Source organism: Felis catus, chromosome B3 (genome assembly GCF_018350175.1).
Source record: "Felis catus isolate Fca126 chromosome B3, F.catus_Fca126_mat1.0, whole genome shotgun sequence".
Taxonomy (NCBI): domain Eukaryota; kingdom Metazoa; phylum Chordata; class Mammalia; order Carnivora; family Felidae; genus Felis; species Felis catus.
In genome coordinates this window covers 112,698,048-112,713,271 of record NC_058373.1, presented here as the reverse complement: position 1 = coordinate 112,713,271, position 15,224 = coordinate 112,698,048, and the positions used below count along the sequence as shown (strand labels likewise).

Below are 15,224 nucleotides of genomic sequence, written 5' to 3'. Positions count from 1 at the left end.
GTTTTAAATTAAGGGAAGCCTAGGTTGCTCAGTTGGTTAGGTGTCCAACCACGGCTCAGGTCATGATCTGGAGGTCCATGGGTTCCAGCCCTGCATCAGACTCTGTGCTGACAGCTCGGAGCCTGGAGCCTGCTTCAGATTTTGTGTGTCTCTCTCTTTTTGCCCCTCCCTTGCTCATGCTCTGTCTCTCTCTATCTCTCAAGAATAAATATTTTTTAAAAAGTTTTAAATTAAAAATTGTTTTTAAAAATGTTTATTCATTTTTGAGAGAGAGACAGAGCATGAGCCGGGAGGGGCAGAGAGAGAGGGAGACACAGAATCCAAAGGAGGCTCCAGGCTCCCAGCTGTCAGCATGGAGACCAATGTGGGGCTTGAACTCATGAACTGCAAAATCATGACCTGAGCTGAAGTCGGACGCTTAACCGACTAACCCACCCGGAGGCCCCTTCTTTAACAGTTTGAGAGATCATCCACCAATATGCCCAATGAATTCAACTAATAGGACCAGATAAACCACACTGCTGGAGGAGTACACTTTCAAGCACTTGCTTAAGCCCACAGGTATCTTTTTGTCACAACCACAGGTAAATCCCAAATGCCAACAGAATTCTATTTTTTCTTTTGTTCATTTGTTTCCTGAATTTCACATGAGAGCGAAATCATATGGTATTTGTCTTTCTCTGACTTATTTCACTCAGGATTATACTTTATAGCTCCATCCACGTCACTGCAAATGGCAAGATTTCATTCTTTTTAATGGCTGAATAATGTTCCATAAATGTCTGTTCATGTCTTCTATCCATTTTTAATTGGATCTCCCTAAGGATTTTAAGCCAAATTTCACTTTATTACTTTTTATTTTCTTCATTTTTCCCCCTCTCATTTTATATCCATATTAGTGACTGAGATAGATTTTTTTGACATCCATGGTCTAAATTATTACTATTTAGTTATACTGTATTTATTTATTTTTAAAAAAATTTTTAAGGTTTTTAAAAAAATTTTTTTTTTATAGTTAGCTATACTTAACAGTTTAATCTTTTCTGGCCTGGAGTTTTTACAAACTATCATATAGACAGTGACTAAAACAAGTGATAATGTATCCTTCTAAGCTTTTATTTGAAGATTAGTAATCTCAGAAATTGTATCAAGACTCAAATCTCTAAATGGTATTAATGAGAACATAATGAAGGAAAAGAAAATCAGGAGAAAAATCATGAGGCAAAAAGCGAGATTAAATATTAGTTTGACCAATTTGTTTGGATTTTTAAGACTTAAAGTGATCCTTTTAATGGCTTATCTTAATTGAGCCAGGTAATTTATTTAAAGGTATTTGATAAAATTACTAAAGGAAAATAATAATTTCTGAGCAATGAATTTCTTGGGGTTGTGTGATAAATGCTCTTTGTCACATATGACAGAATCTTAATGATATTAGAGTATTTTAGGTACAGGAGAAACTATTAAATTCCTTGATGGAATATGCTCAGTGGCACTTACAGTTTTAGAAAAAATTATGCTGAAGATCCTTCAGAATAAGACACATCTTCCATAAAATGTTATACCTATCTCCAAGGATAGGAGGTAGGCTGTATGCTTGCAAAATCATTAATGCAAAAGCCTATTGTCTTACCCGTTCATCTGTACTGTCTGTTGCATGATGGGAATAATTGATGAGACCAGGAATGGGCTGCTCACCGTGTGCCATGATAACAGCTGGACTGGTGTAGAATGGATGCTTCTAATGCACAACACATAACAACTATGAGTACAGTGACAGGAAAACATGAGACTATACAAGCAAAATGACTGGAAAGGAAAAGGTGAAAACAAATGAAACAATGAAATGCCAAAAATTCTCAAATGTAGAATGACAATATCAGCTTAGACTTCAAATGTTGTAAGCTTTTTCTTAAGATGGAAATTGATGGCACTTTTTACTCTTTTAATTAAGAGTAAAAGAGAAGATACAATGATTTAAAAATGTACCTATTTAATCAGCTCCATAAAAACAAAATGAAACAAAACAAAGCAAAAATCACATACAACATAACTACTTACTAGTCTTAAGTAAAGACTTAATGGACCACTGAATAGATGTGGAGACAAAATCATTTGGTCTTCAGTGAAAGAACCACTTACTGGTGGGGTAAAAGGACATCTTAAAAAGATCTCTACGATCCTTTACAATTTATGTGTTGTCAAAAATCCCCTCAAGTTATGTTCATAACCAAAATACCTGGATGACTCTTGAAACTTTAGGAATTACTTCATATAGTAAGATTAGGTTTTTAATCTTTATGCTCTCAATGAACAATCATTATTCTCAGAAGTGATATGTTACTTTCTGAAGATTTTAAAGCATATTGGGTGGATTATACTAAATATGAATAATAATGTAGATGATGTTCTATGACTAAGGTGACTAAATTTATGCAAGTACCACATGGTACTCTACTTACTACCAGAATTGCCCACAGAGAATCTGCAATACTTTGGTACTATTCTAATAATATTGCTTTATTAAATAAAAAATGCAAATACATTGTATCTTATTTCCTCTCTATAGTACTTGGGTCATTTGGGTCAAGAAATATTTAAATAAGTGTTAACTGCTGAAAAACTCTGTCTTTAAAAAAATCTTTACTAAGCTTTCTCAACTAATTTTAAAATTATCTAAGGTCTCTTACCTTCAGTTTGCTGCTCCTTTATGAATTTGTGAATATTTGATGTTTTCAATATAAAAATATTATATATTTAATATGATCACAAAAATGACATTTCTGGAGAGTTCTTAAAATGTCACATTGTTTATCCTTACAGCTATACTTCAGTAGGTAACAGCAATATTTTTAATGCCTCAAAACTGAGAACTTCAGTGCTTTCAACGAGTCTATCTACATTATGGAGGGAACATAGCTGTGAAGTGTCATAAATACCTTAGTTCTTTTTTAAGGATGCCTTGAAGATGTATTGAACTTATGAAAAAAATGGGACAAAAAGAGGGATGAAATCAGTACATTTACCTGTGGTTCCTTTAGATCTTTGGGTCTTTGTCAGCGGGCTTACCTTGGCAGCAATGGCTGCTGCAGTTATATGTGATGAAGAACTATCCTCTGTTGAAGCAACACCACTGTCTTTCTTCTCTTCTTCCTCTTCCTCACATTGAACCCCTTTGTCTTCTGTCTGCTTATGGGGGCTAGTTGTGGGAGGAGGGGAAAGAGGAGGTGGTGGGGAAGGTAAATCTTCAAGTTCATCATGCACTTCCTTTACTTTTACAATGGCATCACGTAAAAGGTCAATGGCATGAGGTAGAGCTGGCAGTATAAACTGAAAGCATTCCTGTATACAAGAGGAAGAAAAAAAATGAAGATAAAACACCTTTACAGGCATATAAAATGGTAGCAATCACATTTATTTGTGATTTTGGATCTATATTTCTTTCTGTCAGTCTTAAGAATAAATCATATTTAAGGTACTGTCTTTGTAATATGAAATATGAAGTACACACTATATATATTAAAGTATTCTCTGTAAGCTGTAGAACTACAGTAATGTATAAGCCTAGAGTACATTTTTCTTAAACTAAAATTTCTATACAACTTTGGGTCTTAAAGAGGCATTATGAGAAAGGCAGGAAACAGTTTTCACCTTTCTTGTTAGAGCAGAGTACTAGAATTAACAAACCAATTGAGGACTGACTTAATTTATTTGGAGAGCTAAAGTTCTGACTACCATCATAAAATACAGCTAGGCAACATTGTGCAATATGCAAAAATAGATATGAGTTTGTACAGAGCACTGCATAAAAATCACTATAGTCTCCTGCTCAAGTGTCCACTGTTACCTGTAATGTATCACCAAAAGAGAATAGGTAGAACTTTAAAACCAGAACATAGGGCCAGATATGTCTGGGGAATGTATCTGGGCAGAGGTTTTTCTCTTTTAAAATAACTTACCTTAAAATCTAAGATATAAAGAAATATCTTAAAATTTACAGAGGGTTATGGGAATATCTGTAAGGGTGCCTAATCTTTTGACTTCTCTTTGTATGGTTCAGTCACCTTAGAGATAAAGATTATATGGCAAAGAATTTAACCTTGACTAACGAGAGGTCTGGCCTTTACTCTCAGCTTTTGGGAGGTGAACTCTAGTTCCTGGTCTTGCCTAAAAGGAATGTCGCTGATTGCCTGGGTGATCTGCCCACTGGACAATCTAATAATGTGGATTATTATGAGGATTTAGGGAAACATGGGGTCAGTTTGGCCTCTGGAAGAAACTGGAGACTAAAGACAGTTTTTCCTCTGGGAAGGGTTAGACTAAAGGTCAACCATATGGGTAATATGTGATCAAGTCCCAGTAAAAACTCTGGACATCAAAGACAAAGGTGAGTGTGCCTACTTAGTGATATTCTGTGTGTACTATCTCATATTATGGCCAAGAAGAGGTAATGCTATCCCTGACTCCATGGGAGAGGATGAACAGAAGTTCCTCATTTGAGGAACCTCTCAGAGTTTGCCCTATATGCTACTTCTCTTGGCTGATTTCAATCTGTATTCTTTCCCTGTAATACACCATAACTTTGAGTTTAGCAGCTTTCAATGAGTTCTGTGAGTGCTTCTAGTGAAATATTAAAATTGAGGGTAGTTTTATGGTGCCAGAAGTGAGGGAAGTCTCGTGGAGTGCTCCACATTTATAGCTGGCTAACTTTTGCAGTTGGCCCAAACTCTGTACAGTTGGTGTTAGAAATGAAACTCAGTAGAAAGATCCTGACTCATGTGATCATGAAGCATGATCTGGGAAGAGAACGGAAGAGGGTGGGGATGATGAATCTTTAGAGCCTGGATAAACACAGGATCATGCACAGTATGCAGTTGTAACTGTGCTATGATTAGTTATTGGAGATAAAAGCAATGGAATTTTGAAATGAAAGATGCAACTTTTAAGGAGTTGTATTGGATGCATAGAGAAACAAGGTAAATATACAATCTCTTGGCTATTGTTATCTGTACTAACTAAAACAAAATGGAGAACGTAGGGGTGGATCCTAAGGTTGCACCAAGCTTAGATTCTGGCTCATCTGACATATAGCTGCTAGCCCCTGAGCTGCTTCCAAAGAAAAATGTTACGCTGAAGGAATAAATAGTAATAAAGTTAGATTTATTCATTAGAGAATGGGGAAAAGAGAAATGGGAGACACAAGGGACTTGTCCTGTCAGGGTAGAAATACTTAAATGATTATTAAGAAATGGATGAATAAAGTGAGCACTGTTGGAGGCAAAAGAAAGGTCTTAATGTAGCACCATTATGGGTTGAGCAGACAGATGGGGAGCACTGGTCTCCCAACATTAAAGGGTCCTAAACAAATCTAAATTTACCCTAGTTTGAAGGAATTTTAAAAGCTAGAAGGCATAGATAACTAAAAGAAACCTCACCTTGAATCACCTTAAGTGAGGGTCCCAAATCTAATCAATATAAGTCTAGACCAAAGAGTCTGAATCCCTTGGTCCAACCCAGGCCTAGAGATCCAAGGCCATATACACACAAATGGATAAAATGGTCATGGGAAGGAGAAGATCCTTTTCTAGGATTCCTTGACATGGCACTACTCATGTACGGTGATTCTAACACCTGTTGAAATTCTAATGAGGGGATACAGTTAGACTGGAATTATACAGAGATACAACAGTTGATGGAATTATGGTGAAAGTTGGGATGAAAATTAGAATGTCTGAACAGTGAACTTTATATGAAGTGGTCAGTCTCCTTCACTGGAATGTATTATGGGGATGAATATTATGTTTGACTGGATAATTCTTCCCCTACCTAGTACTGTAAAACAAAGCATATAAATCCACTCTTCCACTAACATAGATTGTACATGTCAAGTGGGAATAAGTAAGATTGCCTGAATCAACACAGGTTATTAATTGAAGAAGGGAAAAACAAATCAGCTTGATGGGCTGAACTGCATGTTTGCCCCTATGTTTGGGTTTTTACCAACTGATAGGAAGTGTCCAGGGGCCTGGTGGAGTGCAAACTAGGTTTATAGCAAAAACCTGTGAATGCCACCTAAAAACAACTGCTGGGATTTGGGACCAGAAAATTTCCATTTGAGGGGCATTTACTAGCTTGCTATTGTATTTATAATTGAGACTACCCTATGACTGAAGAACATAAAATTATCTTGAAACCTGAAATATCCATAATGTTTTAGGTAATAGTAGAGAAATGCTCTAATGGGAAGGCAATGCCCAGGAGAGTTCCATAATAAAATGGAAATGGTGCATATAGGATCATGCTACCAGGAGAATGCAAGGAGGTACTCACGAGCAGGTAGCCTCTTTTCACCTAGGGCCGACTTCGGAACCACCTGAGGAGCTGCTGGATCCTATGGCCACTTGGGCCACTTGGGCGGTGCCCTATAAACAGCTTTCTACTGATCAACAAAGAGCTGCTTGGTTTATGGATGGCAATTCCAAGGTGAAGGGACAGCATCCTGTTTGGAAGGCCGCCACTCTGATTGAAGAAGGTAAAAACAAATCAGCTCGATGGGCTGAACTGCATGGTGTTTGCCCCTATGTTTGGGTTTTTACCAACTCATAGGAAGTGTCCAGGAGCTTGGTCATATGGTTAGGCAGAAGGGCAATGGAAAATTGGTCTATCAAAGGGATGCCTGTATAGGACATGGAAATTACTCCGGGAATAGAAGGGGTATATTAAAGTAGAATACGTTAATCCCCATCAGAAAAACCCCCTTTCAGAATGGGAAGTTAACTGGAACTCATGAGCAGATATCCGAGCATGCACACTTGACATGGCACCTGGGCCTATGAGATGAATGGACAATGGGGGGCTGCAACAATGCAGAGATGGGCTGAATTGATAAATTTCTCTTGTACCCTCTGAGGCACAAAATGCCAACAAGAACTGTTCTGTCTGCTAACAAAAAAGACAGCAGAAAGCTATATGGCAGATTCCATAGGGGAAGGTCCTACACATAGCTAGCAAGTTGGACTGATGTTGCTAGTCTCTGGAGGCTACAAATGAGTCCTAACAGGAATAGACATTTACTCGGTACTGGGCTTTGCTTACCCAATGGTAGATACAAATGCTCAGTGTACTATGAAAGGACTAGGGCAGAAAATATTGTACCAATGACTGTAGAGTCACATTTCTTTAGACCAAGGTACACACTTTCATATTCAGAGCAATGATTTGATAGAAAATTTGAATGGGCAATGGAAACATTTGTTGTCTAAAAAAGGAGGAGCATGGCTTACATACTCTCATTAGTGTGTGGTCACATTCAACATGAGGGAGGCCAAGGGAGGGTCCCCACTAAATATAGTCCTCTACCTTTCTGGGGAAGAGAGGGTTGGGGGGTGATGTTGGTAAGACTATATTTTTTCTTTAGGACTATACTTTTTCTTTTATCATATCAGATCAACTTTCTTTTTTTCTACCTGATGTTGTGGTGACAGGAGCAGGGCTGCAACTGTGCGTGCCAGAAGCAGGATGATTCCTAAGCAGAAACTGTATCTTTAAGTCTTTATGTCAGAGTTCCTAAGGGCCTGATGAGGTAGATTATGCCTGACTCCATCTGGACAAATTGGGATTGAAAATGGATGCAGTTACATTGCCTGGTGTGTGCGATTGCTCACTAGTTCTGTACCTACTACGTAACCCTACCTAATATGAATGGAAAAGGACTAAGCAGGTGGCACTTGCTGAATAAGTATTACTGGTGGCAATTTGGACCAGCACAGTGGCCAAATCAACTGTCTCATTCAAAGATTTTCATAGGAAAAGTCCGAGTATAAATGGAGAGAAGGAGGAATGGTAACTGGAGGTAAAGGAATGAGTACATGGGTTATGCAATGAAAGAGATCCAATATTATATTGGTGTCTCAAAATCCTTAGAACAAGAGGATACTGTTTCTTAGCTCAGTTGTAATAGATGCCAGAAGGGGTAAAGCCCTATGTTGCTGAGACTACTCCTGCTCTGGGAACCTGATAAGCCTGTAAACCTGAGTAGCATAGCTCTGGGAGACATTTTGGTCATATGATATGATGATGGACTAGGTTGTTAATATCTGTGTAGGACTCCAGTAGTGTGCCAGTATCTTCTGGCTCATATTTCAGGTTATATCTACCACCCTACTGTGAAATGTTATAAAACTGGTGTTGCTAGAAAGATTAGAATACTGATATTGATGATCATATATAATGGGAAATTGGGTTAAATCCCCCTCAGAATATAATACCAATGGAAAAATGATTGGCTTGAAAAAGTCAGCTAATTTCTGTGGTAAATAGTTCTGTTCAAAGTATCACATAATACAAATAGTAGCAGATTGAGGTAGAAAAATTAGTATATTAGTACAAAAATATGAAAATGTGTGTAATGGCTTTAGAGGATAGATTAGCTGTTTCTCAAATTCATCTCTCATACTGGCTTCTTCAAATTTTAGACATATTCATACTGATACTGTTGTTGCATCTGTAATATAAATGCTGTAGTAAATATAGATGCCCAGCCAGATAAATACAATCATTTTCTATAAGACAGCCTCAGCCAAAGGCCAGGGGGAAGCTTGTGTAATGAAGACTTAACCTTATCTCAAGAGAGTGTGGCCTTTGTTCTCAGTTTTTGGGATGTGATAGGAGTCTTTGTTTGCCTTGGAGCTTTGGCCACCAGACAGTATTAACAATGTGATTTATAATGGGTGCTTTGGGCATTTGGGTATCAGTTTTGCCTCTGGAAAGTGGTGGGGACTAAAGGAATCAGCCTAACTTTTGGAAAGGGCTAGAGACTAAAGGCCAGCCATATTGGCAGAATGTGATGAGCCCCAGTAAAACTCTGAACACAAAAGGCTTGGCGGCTCCCTGATTGGCAATGCTCCCTGTGCTGCCATACACTGATGCCAAAAGAATAATGCTTTCATGACTCTACAGGGAGAGGATTATAGAAGGTGTGCATTTAGTTCTTCTCTTTTACTCTTGGTTAACTTTAATTTGTATCCTTTCCCTGTCATAAATTATATCCACCAGCATAACATCTTTCAGTGAGTTCTGTGAGTCTTTCTAGTGAATTATCGAAAGTGAGGGTGGCTTTGGGAATATGCTAGGTTGCAACTGGTGTCAGAAGTGAGGGAAGCCTTGTGGAGTGCTCCAGCTTTTTGGTTGACTAATTTGCAGTTGGCTAAAACTTTATACTAAACCATATAAATCTCAAGGTGGCTTACCTGAGATCCTTTCTTGCTACCTGGCAGGTTAATTATGAGAGTTTTACCTCTGATTCCACATACAGGCCTGAAAGGAAAGAGAAACTGGATGAATACTAAATTGCAATGAATGGTTGGTTTAAATACATTCAACAACAGAGATCAGACATTGTATTTCACACGGGAACAACTGTTTTAGAATGAAATTACTACAGCTAGAGATTCACCAATTGTTACACAAATTGGGCATTCTGGCTGAGGTTTTCACAATAGCTAGTGTGTTAGATTGTAAAGATGTACTGACATAAAATCAGAATATATTAGCCAATTTAAAGAAGTAATGGCCAAAATATCGTCTTTCTCTAGCTTCTTTGTATCTCATACAGTTCTAAGATTTCAATGAGATAAATATAAAAATGTCTAGCACAGTAATATTTTCAAAAGTCTAAAACAAAGAGCACTCAAGAGTTGAGGGAGACTTAAATTTGAGCTATTGCTTCTTAGCAAAGTGTAAATTTTAAAGTAAAATAAGGTCTCTCACAAATGAATGGCAGTGGGGAGAGTTTGGAGAGCTCAGCTGCTAACAGATCCATTGAAAAACAAGGGCAACTGAAAGCAGAAAGGTCTTTCAAGATTACTGTAAATTTCCAAGCCACTTTTAAACTAGGTGGTTAGATAAGAAACATAAACAATGGAAAAGCACTGGAAGACAGGAATCAAGAGTTGAAGGCCTGGATTTCATATGAGAGTTGGAATCATGCTTTTTCAGTAACTGGCTGTGTTACTTTCACCTGGTAACATCTAATTTTCATCAGCTGAAAACAAAGGGATTAGTCTATTTCTAAAATTTTAAAACTAAGATTTTTAAGTCATATAACAATCTTTTCCCAAAACTTGTTCCCATGAATGAGATTATTAACTACTTTCACTCTGAAATAACCTAAATTTGTCTTATGTTTTATTGTTTTTTTTTCTTGAGTCCTGTTCACAAAGACAAGAGATGATAGCTATTTACTTTAAATTTTCCATATTCTTTTAATTGATATATAATTGACAAATAGCATTGTATTAGTTTTAGGTGTACAAAAATGATGTGATATGTATATATATTGGGAAAGGATTATACAATAAGCTTAATTAACAACCATCACTACACAGTTACCATTTTTTTCTTGTAATGAGAACTCTTACAATCTACTTTCTTAGAAACTTTCAAATACACAATATAGCAGTATTTACCAAAGTCACCATGCTAACATTACATCCCTTACATTTATCTTATAATTGGAAGTTTGTGTCTTTGACTACCTTCCCCCATTTCACCCATTGTGCAATGCCTGCCTCAGGCAACCACCAATCTGTTCTCTGTATTTATGAGTTTGGTTATTTTTAGATTCCACATATATGTAAGATAATAGTTATTTGTCTTTCTTCATCTGATTTATTTCCCTTGACATAATGTACTCAGGTCCAACTATGTTGCTGCAAGCAGCAGGATTTCTTTCATTTTTACATTCAATAATATTCCATTGCATATACATACCACAGTTTCTTCATCCATTCATCTGTCAATAGACACAGGTTGTTCTATGTCTTGGCTACTGTAAGTAATGCTACAATGAACATGGGGGTGCAGACATCTTTTCAAGATAGTGATTTCCTTTCCTTTGGATAAATACCCAGATGGAACTGCTAGATCATATGGTAGTTCTATTTTTAATTTTTTGAGCAACTGCCATACTCTTTTCCATAGTGACTGAACCAATTTACATTCCCACCAACAGTACACAGCATTCCCTTTTCTGCACATCTTGTTATCTCATCTTTTTTGATAATAGCCATTCTAGCAGGTGAGTAAAGTGGTATTGCATTGCAGTTTTGATTTCCAATTCTTTGTATCTTTTCATGTAACTGTTGGTCATTTAGATCTTATTTGGAAAAATGTTTATTCAGATCCTTTGCCCATTAAAAAAATTTTTTTTGTTTTTGACAGAGAGGGAGAGTGAGAGAGCAAGCACAAGTGGGGGAGAGAGGCAGAGGGAGAGGGAGATAGAGATAGAGAATCCCAAGCATGCTCCACATTCAGCATGGAGCCTGATGAAGGGCTGGATCCCACAACCCTGGAATCATGACCTGAGCTGAAATCAAGAGTCAGATGCTTGACCAACTGAGCATCCTTGACCATTTTTTAATTGGATTTTTTTCTACTAAGTTCTATGAGTTCTTTATATATTTTGGATATTATTAACCCCTTATTGGATATATAATTTGTGAATATTTTCTTCTGTTCCATAGGTTGCCTTTTCATTCTGTTGATGACTTCCTTTGTTGTACAGGTTTTTAGGTTGATGTAGTCCCATTTATTTTTGCTTTTGTTGCCTTTGCTTTTGGAGTCAAATCCAAAAAAGCACTGCCTAAGAATGATGTCTAGAAGCTTATCCACTGTTTTATTCTAGGAGTTTTATGGTTTCAGGTCTTACATTCAAGACTTTATATTGAGTTGATTTTTGTGTATGGTTTAAGATAGGATAGTAGTCCTATTGTCATTCTTTTTCATGTAACTGTCCAGTTTTCCCACCATTTATAAAAGACACTATCCTTTCCCCATTGTATTTTCTTGGCTCCTTCATCCTAAATTAATGGACTACATATGCATGGGTTTTTTTTATGAGTACTTTATTTCGTTCAGCTGATCTGTGTCTGTTTCTATGCTTTTGATATATTGTTCTGATTACTATAGCTTTGTAATACAGTTGATTAGTAAGTGTGATGACTCTAGCTTTGTTCACATTTCTCAAGATGCTTTCAATATTTGGGGTTTTCTGCGTTTCCATTAAGAATGATTGTTCTATTTCTGTAAAAAATGCCACTGGAATTTTGATAGGAATTGCACTGAATAGGTAGATTGTTTTGGGAATACGGACATTGTAACAATATTATTTCAATCCATGATCATGAAATATCTTTCCATTTATTTGTGTCTTCAATTTCTTTCATCAATGTCGTGTAGTTTTCAGTGTATAGGACTTTCACTTCCTTCGTTAATTTTATTCCTAGGTATCTTATTCTTTTTGATGCAATTGTAAATGAGATTGTTTTCTTAATTTCTCTAATAGTTCATTAGTGTATAGAAATGCAACTGATTTATACATATTGATTTTGTAGCTTGCAACTTTACTAATTTGTTTCTTAGTTTTAACATTTTTTTTTTGGTGTAGTCTTTAGGGTTTATTATATATAATAACATGTCATCTGCAGGCAGTTTTACTTCTTTTCTGATTTGGGTGACTTATCTTTTTCCTTTCTAATTGCTCTGGTTAGGACTTCCAGTATTTTGTTAAATAAAAGTGGTGAGGTAGGCATCCTTGTCTTGTTCCAAGTCTTAGATGGAAAGCTTCCAGTTTTTTACCATTGAGTATGATGTTAGCTGTGGGCTTATCACCTGTGTTATTATATTCAGATACATCTCCTCTATATCCATGTTGTTCAGAATTTCCATCATGAATGGATATTACATTTTGTCAAATGCTTTTTCTGCATCTGTTGAGAGGATTGTATGATTTTTTTAATTAAAATTTTTTTAATGTTTATTTATTTTTTAGAGAGAAACAGAGAGTGAGCAGGAGAGGGGCAGAGAGAGAGAGGGAGACACAGAATCAAAGCAGACTGAGCTGTCAGCACAGAGCCTGACATGGGACTCGAACCCTCAAACCGAGAGATCATGACCAGAGCCAAAGTTGGATGCTTAACCATCTGTGCCACCCAGGTGCCCCAAGTATTATATGATTTTTATCCTTTATTTTGTCAATGCGGTCTATCACATCAATTGATTGATGGATGTTAAACCATCATTGAAACACTGGGAAAAAAATCCTACTTCATCATGGTCCTTTTATTGTTGTACTCAGTTTGTTAATATTTTGTTGAGGATTTTTGCATCTATGTTCATTAGGGATACTGACCTGTATTTTCCTTCTCTTGTAATTTTCTTCTCTGGTTTTGGTATCAGGGTAATGCTGCTCTTATAAAATGAATTTGGAAGTATTCTTTCCTCTTCTGTTTTTGGAAGAGTCTGAGAAGGCTTGGTATTAATTCTTCTCTGTTTGATAAAATTCACCAGTGAAGCCATATGGCCATTGATCTGTTACAAGGTTTCAAATTACTGATTCAATCTCCCTATTAGTAATTGGTCTGTTCAGATTTTCTATTTCATGATTAAGTCATGGTAGACTGTATGTTTCTAAGAATTTATCCTTATTTTGTAGGTTGCCCAATTTGTTGGCATACAATTAATCACCATAGTCTCTTATGATCTTTGTATTTGTGTAACATCAGTTCTAACATTTCCTCTTTTATAAATGGTTTTATTTAGTTGAGTCACCTTTTTATTATTATATTTTTGGTGAATCCAATTTTTTAAATCTTTTCTAAGTATCAGCTCTTAATATCATTGGTATTTTTGTTGTTTTTATTCTCTAGATCTTTTATTTCTGCTGTTCTTTATTTCCATCCTTCTAACTATGGGCTTAAAATTTTCTGTTTTAGATCCTTGAGGTATAAAGTTTAGTTGAGGTCTAAAGTAGGAAATTGTTGCTATGAACTTCCCTTTTAGAATTGCTTTTGCTTCATCTCGCAAGTTTTAGAATGCTACATTTCCATTTTCATTTCTCCCACGATATTTGATCTTGTTTTGGTTTCTTCTTTGATCCACTTGTTCAGTAGCATGTAGTTGAATCTCCATATATTTGTGATTTTTCCATTTTTCTTCTTGTAATTTCTAATTTTATACAATTATGAATAAAAAGGACGCTTGATATGATTTTAATCTTAAATTTATTAAGATTTGTACTGTGGTTTAATATATGATCATGGAGAATGGACCAAGTGTGTTTGAGAAAAATGTGTATCTTTTTGCAGCTTTTGGAAGGAAAGTTCTGTAAATGTCTATTAAGTCCATTTGGTCTAAAGTGTCATTAAGTGTAATGTTTCCTTACTGATTTTCTGTATGGGTGATCTAATCATTGATGAAAGCACAGGGTACTGAAGACTCCTACCATTATTGTATTGCTCTCTAATTTTCCCTTAAAGTTTGTTAATTTTTGCTTTATATATTTAGATACTCCATTCTTTGGTGCATAAGTTTTAGCAAATGTTGTATCCTCTTGTTGGATTGATCCCTTTATTATTATACAACGACCTTCTTTTGCCTTTTTCTTGAAATGTGTTTTGTATAAGCATAATTATCTCAGCTTTCTTTTGTTTTCCATTTGAAAATATCTTTTTCCATCCTTTCACTTGCATTCTGTGTGTGTCCTTACATCTGAAGTGAGACTCCTGTTGGCAGAATATAGTGGGGTCTTGTTTTCATTAATCCATTTGCCACTCTATGTTTTAATTGGAGAATTCAGTCCATTTTAAGTAATTATTAATAGGTAGGGACTGACTGTAATTCTGTTGTTTTCTGGCTGTTTTGTAATACCTTTGTTTCTTCTTTTGCTCCCTTTCTTTGTGATCTGATGGCTTTCTGTAGTGGTGTGTTTCGATCCCTTTCTCTTTATCTTTTGTGTGTCTCCTATAGGTTTTTGCTTTGTGGTTACCATGAGGCTTACATAAAACATATTTATAACAGCTGATTTAAAGTAGATAATAACTTAAGTTTGAAAACATTCCAACGCTCTACATTTTTACACCCTGCACTACATTCTATTTTTGGTGTCACAATTTACATCTCTTTAACTTGCATATCCATTAATAAGTTACTATAGTTATAGTTATTTTTTAATACTTTTGCCTTTTTTTTTTGAGAGACATAGAGTGAGCAGGGGACAGGCAGAGAGAAAAGGAGAGAGAGAATCCCAAGCAGGCTCCCCATTGTCAGTGCAGAGCCCTCACCAACCGTGAGATCATGACCTGAGCTGAGATCAAGAACTGGAGGCTTAAATGACTGAGCCACCCAGGCACCCCAATACTTCTGTCTTTTAACTTTCACATTAGATA

General features: G+C 36.2%; 1 protein-coding gene across 16 annotated transcripts in view; it reads right to left on the bottom strand.

Annotated features, from left to right (window-relative positions):
* GPHN (gephyrin) overlaps positions 1-15,224 on the bottom strand; it is a 635,834-nt gene that overhangs the window by 230,272 nt on the left and 390,338 nt on the right. For 9 of the 16 annotated variants that reach the window (XM_019833153.3, XM_019833151.3, XM_011283278.4 and 6 more), the window contains 3 exons: positions 9,249-9,315; positions 3,070-3,342; positions 1,634-1,741 (listed from right to left, as the gene is read on the bottom strand). In XM_019833153.3, coding sequence (XP_019688712.1) covers positions 1,634-1,741; positions 3,070-3,342; positions 9,249-9,315 — 448 coding nt within the window. The remainder of the gene's footprint in view (positions 1-1,633; positions 1,742-3,069; positions 3,343-9,248; positions 9,316-15,224) is intronic. The other 7 variants (XM_019833155.3, XM_011283282.3, XM_045060088.1 and 4 more) reach the window with 1 other exon arrangement.